The sequence below is a fragment of the Mus caroli genome, unplaced genomic scaffold (assembly GCF_978045245.1).
Source record: "Mus caroli unplaced genomic scaffold, Mus_caroli_1 scaffold_19, whole genome shotgun sequence".
NCBI lineage: Eukaryota > Metazoa > Chordata > Mammalia > Rodentia > Muridae > Mus > Mus caroli.
In genome coordinates this window covers 54,337,191-54,363,808 of record NW_028227274.1, presented here as the reverse complement: position 1 = coordinate 54,363,808, position 26,618 = coordinate 54,337,191, and the positions used below count along the sequence as shown (strand labels likewise).

The 26,618-nt window shown below is 42.1% G+C and overlaps 1 protein-coding gene across 1 annotated transcript in view; it reads right to left on the bottom strand.

Moving 5' to 3' along the window:
• Positions 1-24,645, bottom strand: part of Gramd2b (GRAM domain containing 2B) — a 111,646-nt gene extending 87,001 nt beyond the window's left edge. Inside the window, exon 1 of the mRNA XM_021150618.2 lies at positions 24,397-24,645. Coding sequence (XP_021006277.1) covers positions 24,397-24,518 — 122 coding nt within the window. The 5' untranslated portion in view covers positions 24,519-24,645. The remainder of the gene's footprint in view (positions 1-24,396) is intronic.
• Positions 24,646-26,618: the final 1,973 nt, after the last annotated feature.

The window sequence follows — 26,618 nt, the reverse complement described above, 5'->3', positions numbered from 1 at the left end:
TGACAACTATTTACCCAGAATTTCCATGACGGTAACAACATGAAGATAGTAAATGAGTAGAGATTAAATGTAGATCTTACACCAGTTTTTGTATGGGACTTGAGCCTCAGTGGCTTTTGATGTTATTAACAGCCCGTGGAGGATGCTGAGGGAACACTGTATCTGAGAGGTACCATTTCTCAATGCAGAAGAGAATCAAAGAAAAAGGCAGTGTGTCAGTTCAATGTATAAGAAATATAAAGACAACAAAACAGAAAAGAGTAGATGGGAAGGGAGACATGTTTACATAGGATAATCAGGAAAGCCCCACTGAGCGGTAATGGCCCAGCTGATTTTTGAAGAATAAAAAGGAGGAAGTCCATGAAGATCTGGATGCAAAGCTAACTGGCTGGAGGGAAGAGATAGGCAGAAACCCTGAGACCATGTCTTAGTTAGGGTTTCCGTTGCTGAGATGAGATACCATGACCAAGGCAACTCATAAAATACAACCTGTATTTGAAGCTAACTTACAGGTTCAGAGGTTCAGTCTATCCTCATCAAGGTGGGAGGCATGGCAGTGCCCTGATAGGCATGGAACTGGAGAAGGACCTGAGAGTTCTACATCTTGTTCCCAAGGGAACCAGAAGACTTACTTTTCAGGCAGGTAGGAGGTCTCAAAGCCCACCCCCACAGTGACACACTTCCTCCAACAAGGCCATACCTCCTAATGGTGCCGTTCCCTGGGCCAAGCATATACAAACCACCACAGACTGGTTGCTGAGCTTGGCATATTCTAGACATAGCAAAAAGTCTACACCTCTCTAGTGTGCCTGCTGGAGGGAGGGAGACAGCTGATGACTCATATAGGTAATGAGTTTTCGGTCTGTTTTTTTTCCATCAGTTCTCACCCTTAAGAATGGACTAGACCCTAAAATAAAGACCCTATTTGCTATGTTCATTAATGTATCCAAAAGTGTCAGCTTCATGTTGAATGCTCAATAAATATTTGTCAAGTGAATGAATCACAGGGTAGCCCTTTATACCACTGATGCCCAACCACACGCCTTAGAACAGAATTCTCACTGACCTAAGATATTTGAACACTGGTATTTTTTTTCTCACTTCACGGTGGGGAAAGGAGTAAGTGAAAAAGAAATATATAAAGGAGAAATTCTCCCACAACTTAAAAAGAAAACCACCGGCTCATCCTCTGTCATTTCTCTGCTAGTTGAGGGTCCATGTCCCTCAACAGAACATGAAAGTCTAAAGCCTCACAGACTCTAGCCCACAAGTCACTGCTCATAGCCCACAGGTACAAGGCAGAGTTGCAGAGTCTAGAAATATCCACATGTTCTCTTCTTTTCCTTGTCTTGGCATGGTGCCGTCGATCATCAACTTGGCCTTCCCTCCACTATCTTTTGGCAGGTTCTGCTTTTCTCCTGTGTAGCACTTGACAGTGTGGTCCACTATTGCTCTTGTCATCTTGTCCTTGATCATATTTAATTATCGCTAGAATCGTGTCTGCCCATGACACTTGGCTACTTCTATTGCGTACGTTTTATCGCTTGCTCTCACTTTATTCGCTCCCTCTTTACACCTTCATCTCCCCTTTTGACAAATTCTACTGGTGTTCTCTCTTATCTCTCAATCCTTACATCTATGCTCTATTATTCCTCTTGAAATGCTAGTTCACAAGAACTAAGTTAGCCCAGGAGAAATATGCAAGAAGCATGAAGAAGAGTAGTTGAGGAAATATAAAACCTTTGTTCTCCTTGTCAGTTAGCTACAGATTGACTTTGAGTTTTGGCTCAGTCTCCCTTCTTTCCCTTTCTTTCCCTCTCTCTGTTCCTTCCCTCTTTGTTTCCCTCCTTCCAACAGTTTGGAGGGGTGGGGGTGGGGGCAATCACTCTATGGGACAGGTCATATTCTGGGTGATAGAGCTATATAAACAAACAAGTGGCACGCTTGCTGTCAGTGAAGTTACCATTTTGTGGGAGAGCATATCCACAGACAGACATTTACCAAGCACAGGACGTGGACAGTTTTGTTTCATAACTGAATGCTTAGTACTAAGGACTGTCACAGAGTCAGAGGGGAGAAGGGGCTGTTCAGTCATTTCTGCTCTGTCTTGGGTCACAGAAGCCACCTCCCCTCCCCTCCATCTGCATAACATTTTAGAGCTAGTCCTAGTCTGGAAGTCAGGAGAACTGGGCTTCAGTCCAAGCCCTGTGTTTGTGTTGGAATGTGAATCTATTAGTGGAGCACAGAATGAAAGTACCCTCGCTGCCTTAAGGGCAGGGCTGGTTAGAGCAACGGCCTCCTTTCTGTTTCAACACAATGTAAGTGCGGTGGAAGGGGAGATGACATGTGATTTTTGTGTGAACCAATTGCCAAACAATTGAAGTTTCCTGAGGGTAGAGAAATTATTACAATCCATTCATCTGAGAAGACGAGGCTTTTGTCTTCTTTCCACAGGGCTGTGTGCTTTGCATTAGCTTTTACTTAAAACAAAACAAAACAAAAACAAAAACAAACAAACAACCCAGGTGGAATCAGTGCATTTCTCTGTGTATTAAGGTCATAGATTAACTAAAATCAGAATTTAAATGTAATTTTTTTATTGTAACCAAATAAATTAGCTAAGAATTAATCTTATTCTATATCAGCTGATAGGTAATAATAGTCTGTTTACCAAGAAGTGTATCACAAGGGGATCCTTGCGATGTATCCTTGGGATGTATCCTTGGAATGCTTAGTGCTATAAACTTTAAGAGTGTAAAAGCAGATCTGCAGTAGAGAGCATGAAGCATCCCTGATGGGGCTGCTGGGTATCATCTCGGCTTCTCTCTTTTCCCAGATATTGCCATAGTGTTTATTTATTTTTGTCCTTGGATGTTCAGGGATGGTGGTGGGGGCATTGGATGGTTTGTGGTGTCCTTTCAGTAAACAGCTCTTCCTGTTGGAGCTAGAAGTTTCACAAGCTTGAACTCCAGCGGAGTGGGTAAGTGTTGACCTGGCAGTCAGAACCCCAGCCAGGGGTAGAATAAGAGCATGGTAGACGAGAGTCAGGCTGACCTGAGAGTCTATGTGAATTCTACTGCCTTGGATGGATGACTTACTTTCCCTAAGTCTCACTTTCCTCATTTGTGGGGTCCCTGGGAATGGGAATAGCAGCTGCGTGTACTTCCAAGAGCCATTAAGGATTTTTAAAAGATCATTGTGTTGTGAGTAGCATGCCAGACACATACTACGCATTAGATTGCTCCTGTTAACTGTCATTATTACATGATTGACCAAAGAATTGTCTTTAACAAGTGAGGAATGTGGCTGTCTCTTAGTTCATCAACGCTTAGTATTTAAAGTTAGCCCACAGTATATAGGGTATTAATATCACCATGCTGGAGGAAGTTACTAATGCTACATGAGATGTGACCCATGCCATCCTCTCTGTATTCAATCTTATTCAGGTCGATTTATTCATGTCAGAAGTTAAGGCTATATCCTTAGGTTAAAGGCACACACATATTGAACTTGCTAAATCTCTCCTCTACTCTTTTTTTTTTTAGATTTATTTATTTATTATATGTAAGTACACTGTAGCTGTCTTCAGACACTCCAGAAGAGGGAGTCAGATCTCGTTACGGATGGTTGTGAGCCACCATGTGGTTGCTGGGATTTGAACTCCTGACCTTCGGAAGAGCAGTCGGGTGCTCTTACCCACTGAGCCATCTCACCAGCCCCTCTCCTCTACTCTTTAATCTAAGTCTTCTTGCCCCTTTCTCCACTGAAAAGATAGTTCTTAACACAAAAGCTTTAGCTCAACTAGTAAAAGAGTTATTTGAATTAGGAGTTAATCAGTATTAGCTTAATTAATAATCAGTATTAACTTAATTATTAATCAGTATTAACTCTTTTGGAGAGTTATGGTAGCTCTGCTTTTCTGGGAACAATCCTCATATGTTCCTATCATCTGGCATCCTTATAACACAGTTCTATTTCGTTTCCTAAAGAGTGACTCTATAAAATGTAGCAGGGGATGAGACAGTGCCTTATTTTGTAGTTCAGGCTGGCCTCAAACCTACAAATGTCTTGCTTCAGCCTTCCGGGTGACCAGATTCAGATTATGGGTGTGTGGTCCCCCACCCACCTTTAACCTTCAGTGTTGGCAATACCAGCTGTTTCAAGCGGGCATCCAATTAACCAGCCTGCTTCTCTGGCCAGGGGCTGCTCTCTGCCAGCTGCTGTATTTCCCACATCTATTAAATGGCTTGAAAGTTGGCAGCAAGAGGAGGTGAGAACAAATGTATGCAGTTTATCACAATTGCTGGGCTAGCCCAAGTTCAAGTGCCACTCACAGGGTGCCGGGGAATGCCCTTAAGTAGAGAGATGGAGGCTCACAGTCCGTTCAGAAGTTTGGGCCTGACAAGTTCAGTCTTGTTATTCATCTTGACTTTATTAAACAGAGTGAGTCAGATTTTTTGCTCACCGAGGCACATTGTATAAGGTTGCAAAGAGTTCGCTTCCTTCAGATGTTTCCTGAGCTGGTGTGCTCTAGGGAGAAAGAGAATTTGAAGGCTCCTTCTCCTCAGCTCCAAGCTCTGGCTTTTAGTTTAGTCACTCAGGGACTTCATTTCTGAGAGCCTTGGCTATCTAATGACTGCTAAGTGTCCACGCGATATGCTCTGCCATGAGGAAATCATAGCACAAGCCAGAAATCACAGTGAGACCAGCTAGGGACGTTTTAGTTTCTCGTTTTCCATTTGTGTCATTTTTGTCTATTTTAAGGGATGGATAGTGAACTTGGCTTAGGAAGTAGGTCAGAAGCTCTTAGATCAGTTCTGAAAACGTTCTTATATTTTTGACTGTGAGCCTTGTCTCTCATGGCTGAGCCCTCTCCCTTGCTCCTGAAAAGTGTCCTAAACATCGATCTTGGTGGTAAGTTACCTGCTTGTATAGATTGAACAAACTCATGGAATATTTCAATATATCGAGGTTCAGTTTCAGTTTTAGCATAATTTAAAGTCCCAACTGTCTTCAGTCAAGGTTTTTTTTAAAGTGTATATAGTTAGTAAAGTAACAACAGATGAACTAAAACAACTTGTACTAAATGTTTTCTACCTTTTTGGTCTCTCTTCTGAGGATCAATGTCTCATTGTCTCTGCTTTACTGAATATTTGATGGTAAAATTCAGTGCGGACAAAGGAGTTCTTGGTTGGGATTTTTCTCCATCACCTTTTCTCCATTCTTCTCTTAGTGCATTGTATTGTAAAACGCATGGCTTGTTGCCATGGAAACCTAGGGAACCTCTGCTAAAAAACATCCTAGGTCACTAAAGTCCTGGCTTATTAATAGTGTGGATCTTTACTTTTTGATTGAGCAAGTATTTCAAAGATTAGTTGAGGGGTGGAACCAAAGGGCTCAAGAACTGCAAGTAGGACATGTGACACACAACATCTGTATGCAGACTAGAACCTTAGATTCTTTATTTTACTTTGTTTCTATCCCAAAAGTTCTTTTAAGGATGCTCAGCAGCTGTGACCTGGTTTACTAGATGCGGGTAGTTTGGAGACAGAGATTTTACACAATTCAAGTAAAAGGAAATGAGGTAGTGAGAGTGAAATTAGCAGAGTGCTTCTGATAGGTCAGGCATCCTGTGAGGGACATCTCATTGTGCCAATAAGAAACAAAGACATGTCAGAGTGCCAGGGCCCCCGGGCTACTTCTGAGTTGTTAGGAGTGGGCAAAAATGTTTGAATTTTGCTTTGTTTTGTTTTTCCAGAGAAGGTTTCTCTGTGTAGCTTTGCCTGTCCAGGCTGGCCTCGAACTTACAGAGGCTCTCCTGCCTATGCCCTCATTCTGTTGGATGAAGTGAGTGTTGGGATCAAAGGTGTGTGCCATCACCCCCCAGCTATGTTTTTGAAATCTTAAGTGTCAAATTTCTTTTTTGATCAGAAAATTTAATTTAAGGTAACAGTGTCAATCATTTTGAAAATGAGAGAGTCAATGAAAAATTGAAATGAGAGAGTCATGAAAAATTATTTATGTATTTTGTATTTGTGGCAAATGTACTTTGAAAAAAGAAGAACAAGAAGAAGAAGAAGAAGAAGGAGAAGGAGAAGAAGAAAGAAGAAGAAGAAGAAGAAGAAGAAGAAGAAGAAGAAGAAGAAGAAGAAGAAGAAGAAGAAGAAGAAGAAGAAGAAGAAAAGGGAGAGGAAGAGGAGGAGGAGGAAGAAGATGCTTCTGGGCTCTCCTGGCTTCATGGGGATGTAATTCTTATGCTACGAAGTTCACCCTTTTAAGGTATGCACTTTGTGGCTGGAGACTGACTCAGTGGTTAAGAACACCTGCTGTTCCTCTAGAAGATCCAAGTGTTTTCCTTAGTGCCCAAGTCAAGCATCTAACAACTGCCTCTAACTTAGCTCCAGGGAATCCAACACCCTCTTCTGACATCCCCACCCCCATGGGAACTCACACACGTGTGCCAAACCCTCACGTGCACATACAGAGAGATACATGAATAAAATAAATATTAAAACATAAAGTGTACATTTCTATGGGTATTATAGCACTAAATAAAATTGTGCACGTATCGCCACTACCCAACTCTAGAGCACGCCTCCTCTCCACAAACAAAATCAAAAAGCAAGTCCCTCAAACCTCCAGAAACCAAAACTCTGTGTCCACTGGTCATCAGTCCATCCCCTGGGAATACTGTCTGCTTTCTGTCGGTACAGATTTCCCTCTTTTGGGCATTTTATTTAAGTGGGATCATGCGGCCTTTGGTAAAGAGCCTTTCCCACCTGCATTGTAGCATTCAATAGTCTTTTATTCTTTACTATGGTTAAATAATATCCCAGTAACATTGACAGTCTACATTTTACTTAGTTATTCCTTAGCAGACTGTTATGTGATAGGCATTTGAACATTCTAATAATATATTATTCGCCAGTGTCATTAAACACAGGTTTCCTTCCATCTTTGCTAAGGAGATTTAAATAACAAACAATATAAGCAGGTTTTCCCGTGGACAAATGTAAATTTGCTGAGTCATATCATAACTCTATGATATCATAACTCTATGGTATGACTTCAACTTTCTGAAGAACTTGCCAACCTGCTTCATTCAAAGACGTCGTATGGTTTTACATTCTCAACAACAATGTAGAGGACCCCAATTTCTCTACACACCCCACCCCACTTGTTAGTGCCTGTCCTTTCATGTAGAGCCATGTCAGTGGACATGAGATGATATCATTGTGGTTTTAGTTTTTATGTCTTAATGACAAGTGATTTTTAGTATAATATTCTATTTTATCATCTACTCATAGGCTTTGTTTGGTGAAAAAAATCTGTTCAAATCCTTTGCTCACTTTTTTAAAAAAACTTATTTTTATTATTTGTGTGTGTGTGTGTGTGTCTGCCACATATGTGTGCATACCTGTGGAGGCCAGAAGAGGGTATAAAATTCCCAGGCACTGGAGTTATAGGCAGTTGTTAGTCCCCCAGCCTGGGTGCTAGGAACAGAACTGGGGTCTTCTGGATAAACAGCATTCCATTCTTAACTGCTAAGCCATCTCTCTGCCTCCTCCCTTTGCTGCTCCCCCTCCCCCCACAACCCTTGAGACAAGGTTTCTCTGTGTTGTGTAATCCTGGCTGTCCTGGAACTTGCTCGGTGGACCAGGCTGGCTCTGGATCTGCTTGGCTCTGCCTCCCGAGTGCTGGGATTGAAGGTGTGCTATCTTTTCACTGTTGAATAGTAAGAATTCTTAATCCTAGATTATCAACATATTCATGCTTTGTAAATATTTTCTTCCCCTCTGTGTGTTTTCTCTCACTCTCCTGGTTTATTATTGCTTCACTAATACTTTTGATTCCACACACCAGACTTTAATTGGTTCCTTACTTTAGGAGGGCAACATATTTTAGCCCAGTTCTGCCGCTTTATGAAAGAGGGCATTAAAGATAGTTTAGAGCCTAACTCTTCTCTTAGTGCTTGCATGCCTCTCCCCAGCTTCCTATCTGGACAGTAGCTTTCATTCCATAAGTTATTGTGATGCTTGGATTAGCTCTTGGGTGAGGGACTAGAGGAAGACGATGACTCAGGAGACTGCTCAGAAATGGTAAGTTGCTGTCATTTTTATTAAGAGACAGAGGAACTGGATCTAATGAAGCGTCACCTAGAAGGTCTCGCTGCTTTCTGATTGGCTGCTGAAACTCCATGGTTATTTCCCAGCAAACTTGATAGGCACATAGTAATCGTGATTTTATTTCCTTTGATCGGAATGATTAACAAGTCTTTGGGGGTCTAAGGAATCATAGGTTAAAAATAAACTGTCACATTGGCAGAAATGGACATCTTTATCCTGATGTGTTCTTACTCTCATTAATTAGTGGCTATTTATGTAATTGCATGGAAAATAATAGACAAAGCTCCCTCTTTATCAATTAGATATGGTACTGTAAGAAAGGTCACTTGATAATGCAGTTAAATATTTACCATGCTGTGCAGCATTATCTCAGAGCTTTCATATAGATGAAGAAACAGGAACAGAAGCAGGCGAGGGTTATTGTTGCTGTTTTTATCATTATATTTAAAATTCTATTATTTTATTTTATGTGCATGGGTGTTTTTCTTGCATGGATGACTGTGTACCAGGTGCATGCAGTACCCACAGAGGCCAGAAGAGGACACTGAGTTACCTATGACTGGAGTTATAGATGGTTGTGAGCCACCATGTAGATTCTAGGGAATTGAGTCTGGAACCACTGGGATATTAGCCAGTGCTTTTAGCTGCTGAGCCAATACACTAGCTTTGTTTTATCGTTATAAACCCAGATCTGGTGAAAGTTCAAAGTCAAATGATCATAGTTCAGCCCACTTCTAGAGGCAGGTGCTCCAGTAAAGGGGAGGTTCCATGCAACAGAGATGTGCTCTGTGTGTGTGTGTGTGTGTGTGTGTGTGTCTGCCTGTCTGTCTCTCTCTGTCTCTGCCTCTCTGTCTCTCTCTGTATTAGATTTTTCTGAAATCTTTTTTTCTCTTGTCCTAAATATGCACTGATTTTATTTTTTCTGAAATCTTACTGAAACAACTCAACATAAAATTTTATGTCATTAAAATGTCTAATGACCCAAATTCCATCTCTAGCACTTGTGTGGTGAAAGGAGAGTACGGGATCCTACAAGTTGTCTTCTGACCCCTATACGCATGCTACACACCAGTGCATGCCCCTTTCCCACAAAATAAAATAAAGTAAAATAAAAACAACTCCTACCACTTCTTGGCCTTTGGGTAAGATCGCTTATTAAAGCCAAAACTCTAGAGCTGAAGAGATGCTTCAGCCGTTAGAGGCTGGGCTCACAACCCTAGAGACAAAACAGTAAAACTCTTAATCAATAATTCATGCGCAAATATATTTCTCAGTTTTGAACAGTTATCAATTAAAGATGGGAACTATAATGAAATTATATTTGTCAATGCTGAAGCTGTTTAAACATCTTTTGGGAAACAATCATAATTTCTCTTTGCTGGGAGATAGTTACTAAGGGAAGCCACAGAGGTGTGTGTGTGTGTGTGTGTGTGTGTGTGTGTGTGTGTGTATGTGTGTGTGTGTGTGTGTGTGTGTGTGTGTGTGTGTGTGTCTTTATTTGTTTGTTTGTTTCGTTTTTCTTAACTTTCAATCCCCAAATCTATCTATCTAGGGAATCCATTAAGGAAAGAAAAGGAAACAATCAGGTGCGTGTGGGGATTTTACAATGATGAATGCCATAGTCCCTTCTGTCAAAATGAGCAACAATTTCACAGATGATGGAGAAGCAACTGGAGAAGGAGATAAACACGTTCTATTGTAACCCAGGCTGATGAAGCAACGTGTAACCTGACAACCTGTTGACATTTGTCCACTATGCAGGTTTGTTTGGGAGACCTGCGATCTGAGGGCCTTAAAGAATGGGGCAGACTACAGTCAAATGCCATGGGCAACGTTCCTTCCATTTCAGCAAACATTCACATCGGGGATGAAACGAAAAAAGCAATGATCCAAGGAAAGGGGTTTGAGTTCCAGAAAAGCACATAAGTAAATAAATGTCATAAGCACGTAGTAAACATCAGCCCTTTCCCAGAAGTTCCTCAGAACAGATGGATTGAAACACAATTGCCTGGCACGTAGTATAGATTGTATCTGGGAAAGCATGAATGAAAACCAGAAAGCCATGTCCAGATCCAGGGCACACTGCGGTCAGCACCCAGCACAGTCTTTCGCCAGACTGACTTCTATAGCCACGTTCAGACAATCAAACAGAGTAAACACGTCTTATAGATTGAATGTAAATGTTGGTCGCAGGAGGTGTGAAAATCGTGGCCAAGAACCATCTGTGGAACAACATGCACCTGAGGTAAAAGGCCCCCTGCCTTTTCTCCTAGAGCCCCTCTTAGTTCCCCCATGGTCTTGTTCACAAGTCATTTTTATGACTGTGTTCTGATACCTCCTTTTTAAGGCAGTCCCCATTTATAGCAAGAACAGCCAGCTCAGGAGATAAAGTGTTCTCAGGCCTTCATTCTTGTGTGAAGACACACACAGGAAGTGCAAACTCACACGCATGAGCATACTGCGTGGGGCACTTTGCTGCCAGGAATGAGGACCCAGGCCTTGTAAGGCCTCAGCAGCTCCTTCTGCTAGTCCTTGTCCTGAGATTCCAGGCAACTGCTTAGAAAATGTCTGAAAATGTTATCCTGAGACCTAGTGGTCTAGTTCTTTATGATGGGGTAATGGCCATACGTAGGGCTGAGCATCCTGAAAATGCTAGGGGGCTCAAGTAATAGACAGCTCCCCTTGGGGTAACTCAGAAAATAAAGCAAATAGGGCATTAGCAAGAGTACCTTGCAAAGTAAACCCTCCGCTTTTTAATTTTTTAAAAAGGTGTTTCTTTTTTAAAAAGATTTATTCATTTATTTTACGTATATGAGTACACTGTAGCTGTACAGATGGTTGGAAGCCATCATGTGGTTGCTGGGAATTGAACTCAGGACCTCTGCTCTCTCCGGCTCCACTCTTTCCGGCCCAAAGATTTATTTATTCTATGTCAGTACACTGTAGCTGTCTTCAGACACACCAGAAAAAGGCACCAGACCTCATTACGGATGGTTGTGATGGTTGCTGGGATTTGAACTCAGGACCTTCGGAAGAGCAGTCAGTGCTCTTAAGGGCTGAGACATCTCTCTAGCTCTTAAAGGTGTTTCTTAAGGATGTACATCAGCCAGAGGTTTAAATAGTGCTACTCAGGTAAGCTAGGTAGCTCTCTATGAATATCATGGGGAGGGTAATTCATGACTCCTTTGGCCCCAAAGCAAACCAGAGCACAGTCACTTCGAGGAGGCTAGGACCCAGCAGTCCTGAGGAAAAGTCTTCCCTGTTAGCTGCTGCCCTGGGCTACTTGGGGGTTTCAGGGGCATAGCTATTAGAGTTCCAGAAGCTGTAGCGTTTCAAACTCCTGAGGGATAGCTATGTAAAGCAGAGGTGGGGGTCCTTGTCTCGCATGGGCAGGCTCTGGCTTTCATCCTCAGCACCAAGAAAACAAAGCCAACCACAACACCAACCATGATAACGCCTCCAGAACTGGAGGCTGGTGGTTTTGCTTGCATACACTGAACAAGGCTCTGGGTTTGAACCACCACAAAAATAACTCACAAACAGTGGCAAGCAATCCTGTGAGTGACACTTCAAAACTTCGTTTCGTTTTAGCTTTAAGCAAGTTGTGGGGTAAGGTTTATGATTTAATTTAAAGTAAAATTCCACATCAAGGAAACATGGGCGTGAGCAGGAGAGATGAAGGGCAGGAGATATGGGGGACAGAAGACATTGGGGGGACAGGAAATATGGGGAATAAGAGACAGGGAGCTGAACAAGAGACATGGGATAGAAGACACGGAGGAGAACGAGACATGGAGGAACAGAAAACATGTTGTGGGATGAATTTGGAGATTTATGTTAATAGTGTGGTTTTCAAAGTGGACACATGACTTCCGCCTGGTCTCTGTGTTGGCCACAGAGACTGGAGGTTCTGGAAGCAGGAGGTGGGTCCTTAGTTAGCCATTTACTTACTCAAGTAAGATTTGATTTCAACAGACTTTCTTCTATATGTGGTGTGTGCTAGAGGGGAAAGTGTGTATCCTTAACTACTTCTCACCCAACCAGGAACTCTAGGAGGAAAATATCCCTTTGTTTCTGTGTGAATTTCCAGTCTCTCACTACACCTTAATCACAACAGCAGCATTAGAATACTTGTTATATAATACACAGACAGACAGACAGACACACACACACACACACACACACACGATATTTCATGCTTACGTAATAGTGTGCCTATTTCTGGGACTCTCCACAGACAAAGGACAAGTGTAGTGGCCATGCCTTTAATCCCAGCACTCATGAGTCAGAGGCAGGTGGATCTCTGTGAATTCAAGGACAGCCTGATCTGCACTATGAGATCCAGCCAGGGATACATAGTGTGACCCTGTCTCAAAATAACAACAACAAAAATCACAACCACAACAAAAAGAATTCTCCACAATCCTGATTATCCACATCTCACAGTTGAAGGAAGTGAGATACACAGAAAGTTATTTCCTAAGTTACAAAGCCAGTTGTACACCAGGCAGTGCTCCTTACACAAATGCCCACCCCACCAAGAGATGCTTCGAAGTTTTTCGTGACTGCTTAAAGACATGACCCACCACACTTCCCATCTCACACTTCCCCAAAGCTTGCAGAGCACCTGTCACTTCTCTAGTCAGTAGACGGACCCTGACAGGCTTCAGCATTGTCTTCTGCTTCGTGATCCTGTTAAGGACATATGTGTTCCACAGAAACCATACTTTCAAAGTAATGTGTGTGTGTTGTGGGTATGTGTGTATTTTCTTGTGTGTGCACTTTGTGACTGTGCATGTGGGGGTCAGAGGTCAGTCTCCAATGTCAGAGTTTTCAGAAGCTGTCCGCCTTGGGTTTTGAGAGAGGGTCTCTCACTGGGACCTGGGGCTAATCAATTTAGAGAGGCTTGCTGACTGACTAAGTCCACAGTTCCTTTTGCCTCGGTCTCTCCAGCAACGAGAGACTACAACTCATGCCTTTATCATCACTATCACCATCACCATCACATCGCCATCACCATCACATCACCATCACCATCACGTCACCATCACCATCGCCATCACCAGAGGGCCGGGAATCAAACTCAGACCCTTGTGTCTGAATGGCAGAATTTTTGAGATGTTGACTATTTCCCTGGGTTATGGTATATGGTATTGTCAATGAGAATTTCTGTCTACAGAGATGGATTGACTGATTAGAACGGCAGTGATGTGCAGAGGTTGGAATGCTGCAGGTCCAGGACTAATTACCTTATCACAGCTAGCTTTAGCGCCCTGAACTGGCATTCTTTGTCCACCTCTGTGTAGGAACTAACATCCTGTGACTAGTAGATTAAAAACCTTTTGGAATCTATTACTTTAGTAGACAGTGAGCTTCCACCAATCCCAAAGCTATGAGCGCCATCAGATAGCATCTGAAGCCAATAGAGAAACTTCCCCCATCTCCCTGGAACGCCTCTCTGACGTTCCCACCGATGTATTTAAAACTTGCCTTGATTAATGACGTTCCTTGTCCTGTAAAAATTAAAACGTCATGAAACTGCCTTCATGTTGGAACATGGGATTTAGGTTAACCCAAGTCTGTGTTCCTGGGCCATGGTCAGTCAAAATGGCTCTGGAATAAACTAGTATTGCCTTTAAGAGAAGAGCTGAGATTCTATTTGTTTGTTTGTTTGTTTTTTATTTTTATTTTTTTTTTTGCGTAGGCAGGTATCATAAGTAAATCAATCAGGAGGCGCTGAGGCACATCTGCCCATTTACTAGAAACTAGCAGAATTGTTTAACAGTTAGTATAGGCTCAGGAATCCCAGATTTCTCTTTTACACAGTATGATGCCTGTTTCTGACTGTCTCTTCTGGGACTTGCAAGGCTATCCTAGGTGAGATAAATAAATGGAACTCAATGACCATTGAATTTTGACACTAGATTCGATCTCAAGCCAGGTGAAGTGCAGTGAAGTTGGCTAGGACGGGTCCATCAGGGTATTCGCTCCCGTAGCTAATTTTGTTTCTGTTGGTTCTATTTCCTTACATAGATAGCAACACAGAAGACTTGTCACTTTCCTACCTTATCTAAGCAACCTAGGGAGTGACCGTAATCTAGGCCCTCTCAACCTTCCTAAAGCTGTGACACCTTAATATCTCAGGTTGTGGTGACCCCCACCCCAACCATAAAATTATTCTGTTGCTACTTCGTAACTATAATTTTGCCACTGTTATGATCTGTAAGGTAAATATCTGTTTTCTAAAGGTCTTAGGTGACCTCTGTAAAAGGGTCATCAAAGAGGTCGAGACCCACGGGTTGAGAGCCACTGCTGTACACTGGTACACTGTAATCCAGCTGATACACTGAAAAATGACCAAGCTTACGGAAGTATTCCCAGGCATTAGCCACGGTGCACACACATGAGACAGTCATTTGTGCTGGGCTCTCTGCGAGCACTTGTTCATCCCATTCATGCTGCCTGGCGACGATCCCTACAGCCCCACAAAGCTGCTCCCTGCTCCGTCCTCCGCAGAGCTGCAGAGGAAGTGACTCCTAGAACGTTCACTACAGTTCTCCTCGCCTGCTTTTGCTTTTGTTAAACACACGTTAAGTAAATATCAAGTGAACAGAGACACAATCACACAAACACGTCCGTTTGTTTTTTTTTTTTTTAAATCTGCTGACAAAGTAAGGGTTTTTAAGTTGAATTAATCTGCATGGGTTTAAACTTTAAAGAAGGGTCAGGATTTAGAGCATAGATGATTAAATCGTGCTTTTCTAAAGATCTGCAATTTTTAATAGAGTGAAATTTTCTCAAACCCATTTCTAAATTTGGCTTTCTTACACTTTTTCATTTTTTTGCCAAAAGAAAGAAAGAAAGAAAGAAAGAAAGAAAGAAAGAAAGAAAGAAAGAAAAAAGAAAGAAAGCCCGATAACAGAAGTGACTTCCCAGCCAGCGTGACTTCCTCATGGCGGTCTATCTGGCCAAACCACATCTGTTCCTTAACTCAGTACTATAGAGCTTGTGGCCAGTGCCAGTGTCTACCCACACTGAAAGCGCAGATAAGCCTGGTGCATACGGTCAGTTATAACCAGACACAGATGCAGCCTTTGAGGGTCTGGGGGAAGTTATGCAACCTTAAGTTTTTCTGTAAGAAATGTCATGACTAAAATTTAGGTATAAAAGTGGGTATAATATATATATTATATATATATATATATATACACACACACGTATATATGACATATTACACATCATATATTATATATCACATATTATATATTTATTATATATCATGTATGGAATGAACAAAGAAATTAAATTATCAATTTGGAGAAGGCAAACATATATTACAACATCTCCAAATATAGAAAAGTAGTCCTCATTCAATACAAGGGTTACTTAATTACCAGACAGAATCTATGAAATATCTTTACAATTTGGGTCAATAGTAATTTTTTTAAAATCTGTTGTCATAAATGCTGGTCGATGTGACACACAGATGACAAGGATATGTTTGTATTATTTGAGGTTAGTCCCCACCACACACCACAAGCAGGAATTTTGACAAACTATTGTGTGCAGTTACCCTAAAAAAAACCCAAGTCTAATATTGGTTATTTAGTTATGTCATTGGAGTCTTGTCTTTATAGTCACCCAGAGGTGACTAAGCAATCGTAAGATTGGTGTCTGTCACTTGGGACTTACACATCTGATGATGGGAAGGACTAAGCCAAAGCCTAGCTTCTGGCTCTGTGCATTTCCAATTCTTGATTCTCTTCCCCTATCCACGTGCCTCTGGTTTATGGCACCTGTAGGGAATAATGTTCATATTATGATATTATCAGTGGCTCTGCATCCCTGTGCCACTAAGCAGGATAAATTGCCTGAAAGGCATTCCAACCCCAGATGGTCAGCAAGGTCTAATGTGTACACAGAGATAAAGGCGAATTACAAAAATACATTCCATAAACTCCCAGCGAAATGAGTCTCCAAACAGCATTCCCTAGATCAGAACGTCAAAGACGCCCTTGGCTCTTCAACCAGAGGGGAAAATTAGCAGAGAAGGAGAGCAACCAGAGCCACGGTAGGAGTTAGAACTGTAGGAGTATGTGTGTGAGCATCTCACTGCAAACTCCAGGGGCCCCGGAAGGTAAGTGAGGTACAAGGTAAAGTTGTGCTGGCTTGATTAAAAAGCAAGCAAGCAAGCAGACAGACAGACAGACAGACAACCATGCCCCAGTGCAATATATTCTGAAAACGGCCCCAGGAAAGTCCCCCAGAGGTTGGATGAGGCCTTTTCAGAAGGTTCATCTTGAACAAGGAAGAAAGACTATGAGGCAGTCAAGGTAGAGAGAGGTGCGCTGCATGTTTGAAGCTCCATGGCACAGAGTGCTATTACTAAGAACCCAGTCTATGCTTTGGGTAAGTGACTGCGGAGGGCTGTGTGTTGATGTTGGGTGAGAGATTCTCTCTTCTGGCAGTGTTAGCTGCTGAATATGTCTATCTTCTTCCACTTCGAGAACTCTGACTCTCCTTAGGAAGAGACCTCCTCATTCCCACCTCCAGAGTCACAGTCCCCTTACAGCCTCGTGTTCTTCATTCTCACTGCCTTCTGAGTTTGCTTGCCCCCCCCCACCCCCCGCCCTTCTGAGGTTCGCCAGCAGTCCTGCTGCTCTGACACTCTTCACAGAAATACTTGTCCCACATCCAGGAAATCAATGACTACTACCCTACCAGTCTTGCTTTCTTTGACTGTTATCAAGTCCTCCTCCCTCCTGGAGGAGGGAGTAGCGATGTTCACAGTCTCCAAACTCAGCTCCCCCCGTAGAGTCTGAATTTCCCTCTTGTAGCAGTGACTCCGGTGGACAGGAGTGACAATAGACTATGGCACAAAGTCTACTTGGTTCCTGCTCTTCAGGTGCTGTGGAGTGCCTGTCCTTTGTGCCTGGTTGAGCAAGAGGGAAGCTCTGGGAAAAGGGAGAGCTAGAATGAGGAAGGCAATCGCTCCCTCTCCCACCCACTGGTAGCAGCTGCTAGAGTGGAGGAGTGGAAGGAACTAACTCAGGTCACCAAGCATGAGTGTGACTGTGTGGCCACCCTGCATTCTGATGTCATTGTTGGTTATCTGGAACAGTCCCCAAACCAGAGCTCGGGGACAGTTGTCAGGCATGGCTGGTCCTCTTTCCTGCATTCCAGCACAGCTCTGCCTCATTCTTGACCTGATGGGTTAACATCAGGAACCCAGTGTGTGTCCCTAAAACCCATAATGGGCCTTACACTTAAGGGTCAATGAAGAACTTTCCCCTTGCTCTCACTGCCAGTCTACACAATGAGTGTTCCAAAACAACTTGATCCAATAAAATTTCTTGATTTTTCTGTTTGCTGGAAGACAAAGTTAACTAATTACCGTATACTCATTAAGTCTAATTAATTTAATAGATGAATTAAAAACTGAAATCAAAAGGAAAAGAACATGATTGATTCTAGATAGGGTGAAGGAGAAAGTTTATTATAGATATGTGGGAGAGCATGGCCAGAGGAGGGGACATCTGGGAGAGTCCAGATGGATGTGACCAGACTGAACTGTGCGTGTGAGGAGAGGGGGAGGGAAGGAACAGAGGGGAACCAGGTGCAGCAGCCAGGAGGCCCAAAGAGCTCAGCTAACCAGAATGGTTGGATTATACAAGGAAGGGCAGTGCAGCCCCCTGAGCTTGAGGGTTCCGTGTAGGGGGCAGGGTATGCCAGCCAGGAGGGCCCTGTAACAAGCAGGAGCTGAGGGGAGCAGGGGGAACCTGGAGGCCAGGTCCTGCTTTCATATGTTAAATAGGCACCTCAGCCATTTATCCCAGGCTTGAAATCTAACAAATATTAATTATGATTTAATTATTAAGATGAATCAATTTAACTATTAATTTGCCAAAACTTTGCCCAATTAAATGTACATTAAGTTGTAGCAATTTGTATTTCTTATGAGGCTGTCTAGTGTCCTACATACTTTAGCAAATGGTGATTTTGTATGTGTGTGTGTGGTTTTGAATGTAGTGACAATATACATATTATACATGTCAAGATTTTTTTTGGCTTTGAATTATTTTTTTAATATTTTTTATTACGTATTTTCTTTAATTACATTTCCAATGCTATCCCAGAAGTCCCCCATACCCTCCCCCCTACTTTCCTACCCACCCATTCCGATTTTTTGGCCCTGGCGTTCCCCTGTACTGGGGCATATAAAGTTTGCTTGTCCAATGGGCCTCTCTTTCTAGTGATGGCCGACTAGGCCATCTTTTGATACATATGCAGCTAGAGTCAAGAGCTCCGGGGTACTGGTTAGTTCATAATGTTGTTGCACCTACAGGGTTGCAGATCTCTTTAGCTCCTTGGATACTTTCTCTAGCTCCTCCAATGGGGGCCCTGTGATCCATCCAATAGCTGACATGTCAAGATTTTTAAATGAGGTCATTTTAATGGAAGCTAAGGAAGTGTGTGGTAGCTTTTATAGCTCCTTGGAAAACCTGAATTAGAAGTTGTTTTTTTTTTTAAAGTCTGAAAAAGATTGATAAATACCGAGATGTTGAAGAATCTCCTTTAAAATTGGAAAGAAGAATGTCTGAAATGCCTGCCTACGTGCAACATTCTAATTGTGTTTCTTGCTTGTGTAATAAATAAAAATTAATTAAAAAAAGATAAGAAGAGTGGAATGGGGAGATGGCTCAGTGTGTTAGAACATTTGAAAACCTGGGTTTGATCTCAGCACTCAAATAAAAAGCCAGGCATAGTCTGGGCAATGGTGGCACACACCTTTAATTCCAGCACTTGGCAGGTGGATCATCAGAGTTCATCGGAGGCAGGCAGATCTCTGAGTTCGAGGCCTGCCTGGTCTACAGAGTGAGTTCCAGGATAGCTAGAGCTACACGGAGAGACTCTGTCTTGAAAAACCAAACCAAACCAAACTGAACCCAAATCTAGACATGGCCACTGTGGTAGTTTGAATATACTTGGCCCAAGGAGTGGCACTATTTGGAGGTGTGGCCTTGTTGGAGGAAGTGTGTCACTGTGGGCATGGGCTTTAAGACCCTCATCCTAGCTTCCTAGAAGCCAGTCTTCTCCTAGTGGCCTTCAGATGAAGATGCAGAACTCTTAGCTCTTCCTGCACCATGCCTGCCTAGACTCTGCCATGCTCCTGCCTTCATGATAATGGACTGAACCTCTGAACCTCTAAGCCAGCCCCAATTAAATGTTGTCCTTTTAAGAGTTGTCATGGTCATGGTGTCTGTTCACACCGGTAAAACCCTAAGACAGCCATACATGCACATAACCTCAGTACTATGTGGGCAGAGACAGGAGGATTGCTAGGCCTTCCTGGATGCCAGTTTCATTCCTGGTTCAGTGAAAGCCCTGTCTCAAGGGAGTAGAGTGGATAAGGACAGAACTAAGCATCCAATATTCTCCTTAGACCCCTGCACAAATGCACACCTGAACACATGTATAGTACACCAGACCCCCCTAAACAGACACAGTAAAAAAATATATTAATCTTCTTAATTATTTTATTATCTACAAAATAGACATTTTAAAGCCTATAAATTATCAAAACCAATAAAAGGGTGTTGAATAAAAGATCAATTTAGAGATGTGCCCAAACACATGTGCATATAAATGCACCCACACACACATCACACACACATGTACATGCAAAAACCCCTCAGTCAATTTAGAAACCTAAATACATTTCTATACAAGATTAACAAAATAATTGCAAGAAAATGTGTTTACAATAGCAACACAGAATCCAAGTACCTAGAAGTAAGTACAATAAATGATCTATAAGATCTTTGTGTAGGATGTTCTAAAATCTTGTTGAAGGTTATTAAGATGATCTAAGTAAATGGAGAGATATATCATGTCTATAAATATGGACATTTATGCTGTAAGGATGCCAACTTTCCTTAAATTGGTTCAATGCCATTTCAATTAAAATTAAAAGGCAATGCTAAGACTTACTAGAGTAACTATACCCTTCCATTAGGTTAGGAGTCCCTTTTTTTAACCAGGTTTTTTTTTCTCTATAATGTGATAAAAATTAGTAGGATGTATGCCAGTCTGACTTTTCATATTAGGCACGAGAGGAAAGGCTAATCAAGAAATAATGTAGAACAATTCAGTATCTAAATAAAATACTTTGTTTTTTCCAAGACAGGGGTTCTCTGTGTAGCTCTGGCTGTCCTGGAACTCTTTATAGATCAGGCTGGTCTCAAACATACATCTGCCTGCCTCTGCTTCCTGAGTGCCAGGATTGAAGTTGTGCACCACTACTACCTGGCCTAAATAAAAATTCTAATTCTCTTGATTAACACAGAGAAACAAAGATATTCCAGATGTAAGTAGAACCTTACCTTAAAAGGAAACATTAAACAAACCAACAAATGAGCATTCTTGTAAGGTGTTCTCTACAGAAAACCACAACCAATCACAACACGGAATTGCAGAGTTCAAATTCTAATGGATACATGGACAAAACACTCCCTCACCTAAGGCATAGGCAGCATTTGGAAAAGGGGGATGAAAGACAGAAAAAGCCAGAGGCCGGGGATTTACTGTGAGATTGTCTTTCCCAGTAATGTCTGAAGCTACACCCATAACGTCTCACCAGCAAGACTTCACAAAATGAGCTGAACAAGGGTGATATCAGTAGGCACACTAAAATGGATGGGAGAAAGACCATGGGGCCGCGACCCTATACAAAGACAACTCCAGGCAACCAAGGAATGCTGAGAATGGGAGAAATAGTCTTCCCCAGTGACTATTAGTCATGCAATACCAAATATTTATCCTTGAGAACACACATACAAGTAACATTATACAGACTGGGGTTATACATATATTTCCACAATGGCACCACCCACAATGGGCTGGGTCCTCCCACATCAATCACTGATTTAAAAAATGCTCTACAGGCTTGCCCACATCCTGATCTTATAGAGACATTCTCTTAACTCAGGCTCCTTCCTCTCAGGTGACTCTAGCCTGTGTTAAGTTGATATAAAACTGGACAGCACAATCTCCCTTATCCCTGGTGTGTGCTTCTTTCCACACTGTTCATGACTGGCTCTTTCCATTGGGGTTAGTATCACTTCCTTGGGGGAGCCTTTTGACCACTTCACTTACATTAGTTTCCCTAATTTCTTTTTCCTCTTAGCTTTGACTTGTTTTCCATTAAAAATACTGGTTTTAAATTATGCATTTATGTATGTATGCATACATCTATATGTTTCTTTGTTTATTTTGTTTCCTTTTTCAATATTAAATTCATCTCCACCATGAAACCAAGGAGTACCCTTCTCTGGCTCATGATGGTATCCCTTCCACATAGTCTGGCCTACAGTAGTTACTCAATAAAGTTTGACTTAATTACATGCTTGAATAAAAATAGTGCATGGATTCTATCTGTTTCTATTTAAGGTAGTTGATCAGAGTGTAAGCTTTATCAGCTCTAGTTCATGGGAAGTGTAAATGTAACTTTTATTCACCTGATATAATTGTCTTGAATAAGCTCACCCTTTCTAGATCCTTCTGAACTCTGGCTGGCTGGTTCACCTCAGCTGTTCTGGCTCAAATTCCTCTACAAGCTGACAGATTCAATCTGGTTTCTCTCAGCTTCTCACTGAATTGCTCTGCTTGTCCTCTAACTAACTCTGGCAATTTGTTTTAATCTTTTGGCTCCTTCTTATTCTCTGGCTTCAACTGCCTCTGCTGACTGAGAGGCATGAACTCATGAATGAGTGCAACTCCACTGTACTCATTGCATCACACTGCACTCACTGCACCACAGTGCATCATACTGCACTCACTGCACTGCACTGTGCTCACTGCATCACACTGCACTCACTGAACCGCACTGCACTCACTGCACCATACTGCACTCACTGTACCACACTGCACTCACTGCACTGACTTCCAACTCACTGAACTGACAAACTGACTCCCCAATAAACCCTTGCACTTTTCCTGTGCTGTTCTTAAGTAGACTCTTCTGTCTGTTCTCATGAGAGTTGGGCATAATCTATCTCTGACCCATTCTGTCAAATCTTTCTCTGATTTGTCACTTTGTCTGCCCCTCAATTAGATGCCATTTTCAAACATGACTGCTTCCTTCTACAAACTAACCTTTAGGGATTAAAGGTATATACTAAGGGTGTGTCTGTATTCCAGCCAGATCATACTGTAATTCAGGGCATGTCTGCTTTCTGGCCAGATCAAATAGACCTAGAAGGTCTTTTTTTTTTTTTTTTTTTTTTTTTTAAAGATTTATTTATTTACTATATATAAGTACACTGTAGCTGTCTTCAGACACTCCAGAAGAGGGCGCCAGATCTCGTTGTGGATGGTTGTGAGCCACCATGTGGTTGCTGGGATTTGAACTCTGGACCTTCGGAAGAGCAGTCGGGTGCTCTTACCCACTGAGCCATCTCACCAGCCCTAGAAGGTCTTTAGATGTGATTTCTTGCCAGAAAAGCTATGTTGCTGGATTAAAATTTCTCTATAGGAAGGATACCAAACAGCCACAGTCACAGAAATGTCGTATATATAGAATATAGAAGATGTGTTTATTTGTTTATTTTATATCTGAAAAATTTAACCAAGTGACTAAACTGTTGTTCAAAGTAATTTCAGTAATTTTATACACAAAATACCAGGCTCTTTCAACTAGATTAAAAGTTCTTCAAAGTCTACACTATCTGGAGGTATATAGATGTATTTTAGGTTGTTTCTAATACACATTTAAAAGTAGCACTCATAAATACTAAGATGGAGAAGTGATGTTAAATACTATGCAGGGGACATAGATCTGGATCCTTTCAAAAAGATGGGAGCATTTAGATTTGAGCACCCTTTTCTTTTTGTAAGGATTTTATTTTTATTTTAAAACTATGCATATATGGGGCAGGGGTGGTTGTACATAGACCATCAGTGCCCATGGACACCAGAAGAAGGCATCAGATTCCCTGGAGCTGGAATTACAGGGATTTGTGAAGCACTAGATGTAGATGCTGGGACCAGACAGATCACCAGTCTTCTGCACGATTAGCAAGTGCTCTTAACTGCTCAGACACTTCTGCATTTCTTTTTATCCTACTTTTTTTAAATTGAAAATTGTATTCATTATATTTACTTAAATCACAGCTATTAATATATTTTGTTTGCTAGTGCACCTCATTTATCCACTTTATTTTTGCATTCCAAAGAAGGGCTTGGGTGACTGTTTAACGATAGGCTAAGGAGACAGCATTTGAAAGACCATTGAAACTCCACAGAACATGAACACGTGCTGCAGGAGTTGGATATTTCATTTTTTAAAAAGCTTTATTTAATTTTATTTTCTGTGCATGAGTGTTTTGCCTGCATGCTTATCTTTGTACCACATGTATGCATTGCCCAAGAAGGAGAAGAGGGTGTCAAATGCCCTGGCATCGGAGCTACAGACAGTTCTGAGCTGTCATGTGGGCTCTGGGGAGTGAACCCAGGTCCTCTGCGAGAGATGCCGGTGCTCTCTGCACTGATGAGCCATCTTGCTAGCTCAGAGTTTTACATTGTCAGTCACTCAGCTAGCCACTAACGCTGGGTGGAAAAATTAAGCCAACAGCATGAAAACATATGAAACAACGATTGAAACTAAATTAACAAGGAGTTGAGTTTTCATTAGTAATATGTCATTACACAGCGTCAGAGCAGTGCATTGATTTTAACACAGCTACAAAGGGACACATCTCGACTGTGGTCAAAGGTTCTGTAAGTCACTGTACAGTAAGGAGCTGAACCAGAGCTCATAGTAATACTTGAATATTTAATTAGAAAGGCAAAAAAGAGGGCAATTGCCTGAATGTTTTAAGAACTACTACTTAAATAGCATCTTAATAGCAAGCCAGGGAATTCTGACACCATAGTAGGTTTCTGCTTTGACTGTCTAAGTTTGCTCTCTGAAAACCTACAGCAAGTCAGGAACTGAGGAGAGTCTCGGTATCTAGTTTTCTGATACAAAAAGAATATGTAAGAAAAAGAAAGATTGAGCTTAGTGGTGGCTATATATATATATAATTTTTTTCTCAGTTCATACCCGTTCTCTTGTCACACCTTCCAAATGCACCCTGCAGGATCCTATGAAGTTTTTTTCCCCCTGGTCCAGTGTTCCTCCAAGGAACCTAGTTCCCAGATCTCCAAGGGCCACCTGAGAGGTGGCTGGAGGCGACTTGGGGAGTGCCACGGAGAGCCGGGTTGTACCTACCTGAGAAACACGGAGCTCGGGCTGTCAGTGGAGCTGTGTGGGGCCTCAGCACTGGTCTTCGGGTTGCTGGGGATCTCGAACTTGAACACATTTTCACTGGAGGAAAGCCGTTTCTTCACCATTATCGTCTTGGCCACCACCACTCCAAGGCGCCAGCTCAAAAGCTCATTTCGAGAGCTCTCAAATAAAGTGAAAAGTTGTATTTCAGCCCGTCACAGTGCCTGCTATGCAGGAAGTTCCTACCTGACTCTGATCTAGCCCAGGCAATTTTTTTTTTTAAAGTTAGTTAATGAGTAACCTATCAGTATGACACAGCATGGTTCTCATCCCACTAACATTTGCTCTGAAAGAGAAACAGATGTGTTTGGGGAATTCGGCTCTCTCGCTTTGGTAATGTGAGCATTGCTGACTGAATCTGTGGACTTAGGCAGAAAACCCTACGGAAAAATAAACAGTTTAACCAAAACACAGACAGAGAAGCAGAGCAGGCTGCAGGTGGACATTAAAAACAGGACCTTGCTAACAGCCCGAGCCTGCTGGGCAGGGTGAGGAATGTAGATGTGCTATGCCCCCCCCTCCCCCCCCCCCCCCCCGGAAATAATCCTCATCAGAATGCCCAGGATGCTTAAAGTTGTGTGAGCCTTGGTCCTCGGAACCTGATGAACAAGACAAGGCAAAGTCAACTGAATCCAAACACTGGCTGTGTATTCTGCTGAGGTACAGCTGGCCACAGCCTTTAACAAAGCCTCAACAGCAAAAAGACTCTAAGAAACAAGAGCTGGAGTCTCATCTGTTATTGCTGACTGGGCAATTCATATGGTCCCTACCATACTGGGTGCGGTGTCTGTCTCTCTGCCACACAAGCTTAGAAGATAATTAATTCCATGGAAGAGTGCCCATAGTGATTTGTAATTAAGCATGGGCTGATATACATGGTACCCAAGCCCAGGAAGTCCAGAGAGGACAGTTCTTTATGTGATCGTATTCAAACACCCATGCTCATGTGCTGGAAAACCCCGGACTCCTCCTCGTTGTGTTTCTACAGTAAGGAGGGTTTACACCAGAGGAGTTTGAGTTCTTTTCTTGTGATTTTTGTGATTAGCCAGTGACATCAAGAAAAGTACAGATTTGGAGTGTGGAAGGCAGCACAGTTTCCTGGGAAATCAAACCTTCAGCCTTGGCCTTATCGCTGCCGATAACCAGCCAGGGGCAGGTTTGCTGATTGCCCCACTGTCTCTAGGCACACTCTGGAAATTAGACAATGTATGTGTATTGCAGTGGAATTATACTGGTACCCAGTAGGGTGACCTGTTTATCTTTGTCTGCCTAGGGTTTTTCTCTCTTTAGGCCTGAATGTTATGACTCCTAGGAATCAACCATTGCTAGGCAAACTAACTGGTGGCCACACTAGTGGCCTAGGCTGAGACACTGATGGTGTCTTGGACCCAGCTATTCCCTTATGATTCCTGTCGAGGCATAGTCTATGTCTCTTTTGTTACTTTTTCTTGGTATTTCCATTGTGTGGGAAATCACATTGCAAAGCCATGGCATAAAAGCTAAGTGATACTCAAGTTGCATGAAATCGATCATCATAGCTCTTTGAAAAGCAGCTATTTCCATGATAGCTTCTACTCTTTGTTAAGAAAAGTCTGCTTGGCCCAGATATTAACAACTAGTGTTGTGTAGGATATTGTTTCTCTCCTACAGGTATGGATTTTAGCCAGAAGCAATGTTTAACTTAGAATAAAACGTCTTTAAAGGAGAATATTCTGGTGTCATGGCTTTCACTAGGAGAGCTTTTCCAGTACTCCATTAACAAAACACATACCTATTGGCAAAGTTCTCCCCTAGCCTGCAGCCTTCACTGAATCCCTACCTGCTCTGTGGCTCCTTCTCACATTCTGTATTTTAGTGTAAAAGTCTTGGTTTAGATGACGTCCCAAAGTCTTCTCAGCCTCTTTGTGTAGGCATCACAGAGTAAAATTTGACTCTAAGTATATATATATATATATATATATATATATATATATATATATATATAATTCTTCAATCAAACAGGGTCCATAGTTCCAACAACTTGGCATTGCACAATGACGATAGTCTTGTTAATTGAGCCCAGGTGGTCTGAAGTCTATGTCTGAAGAAGTAATTTGCCTTCTGCTGCTAGGCTAGATCTGAGGTGGGGACTCTCTGGCTGTTTATTCCTCTTTCCTCCTCTTCCT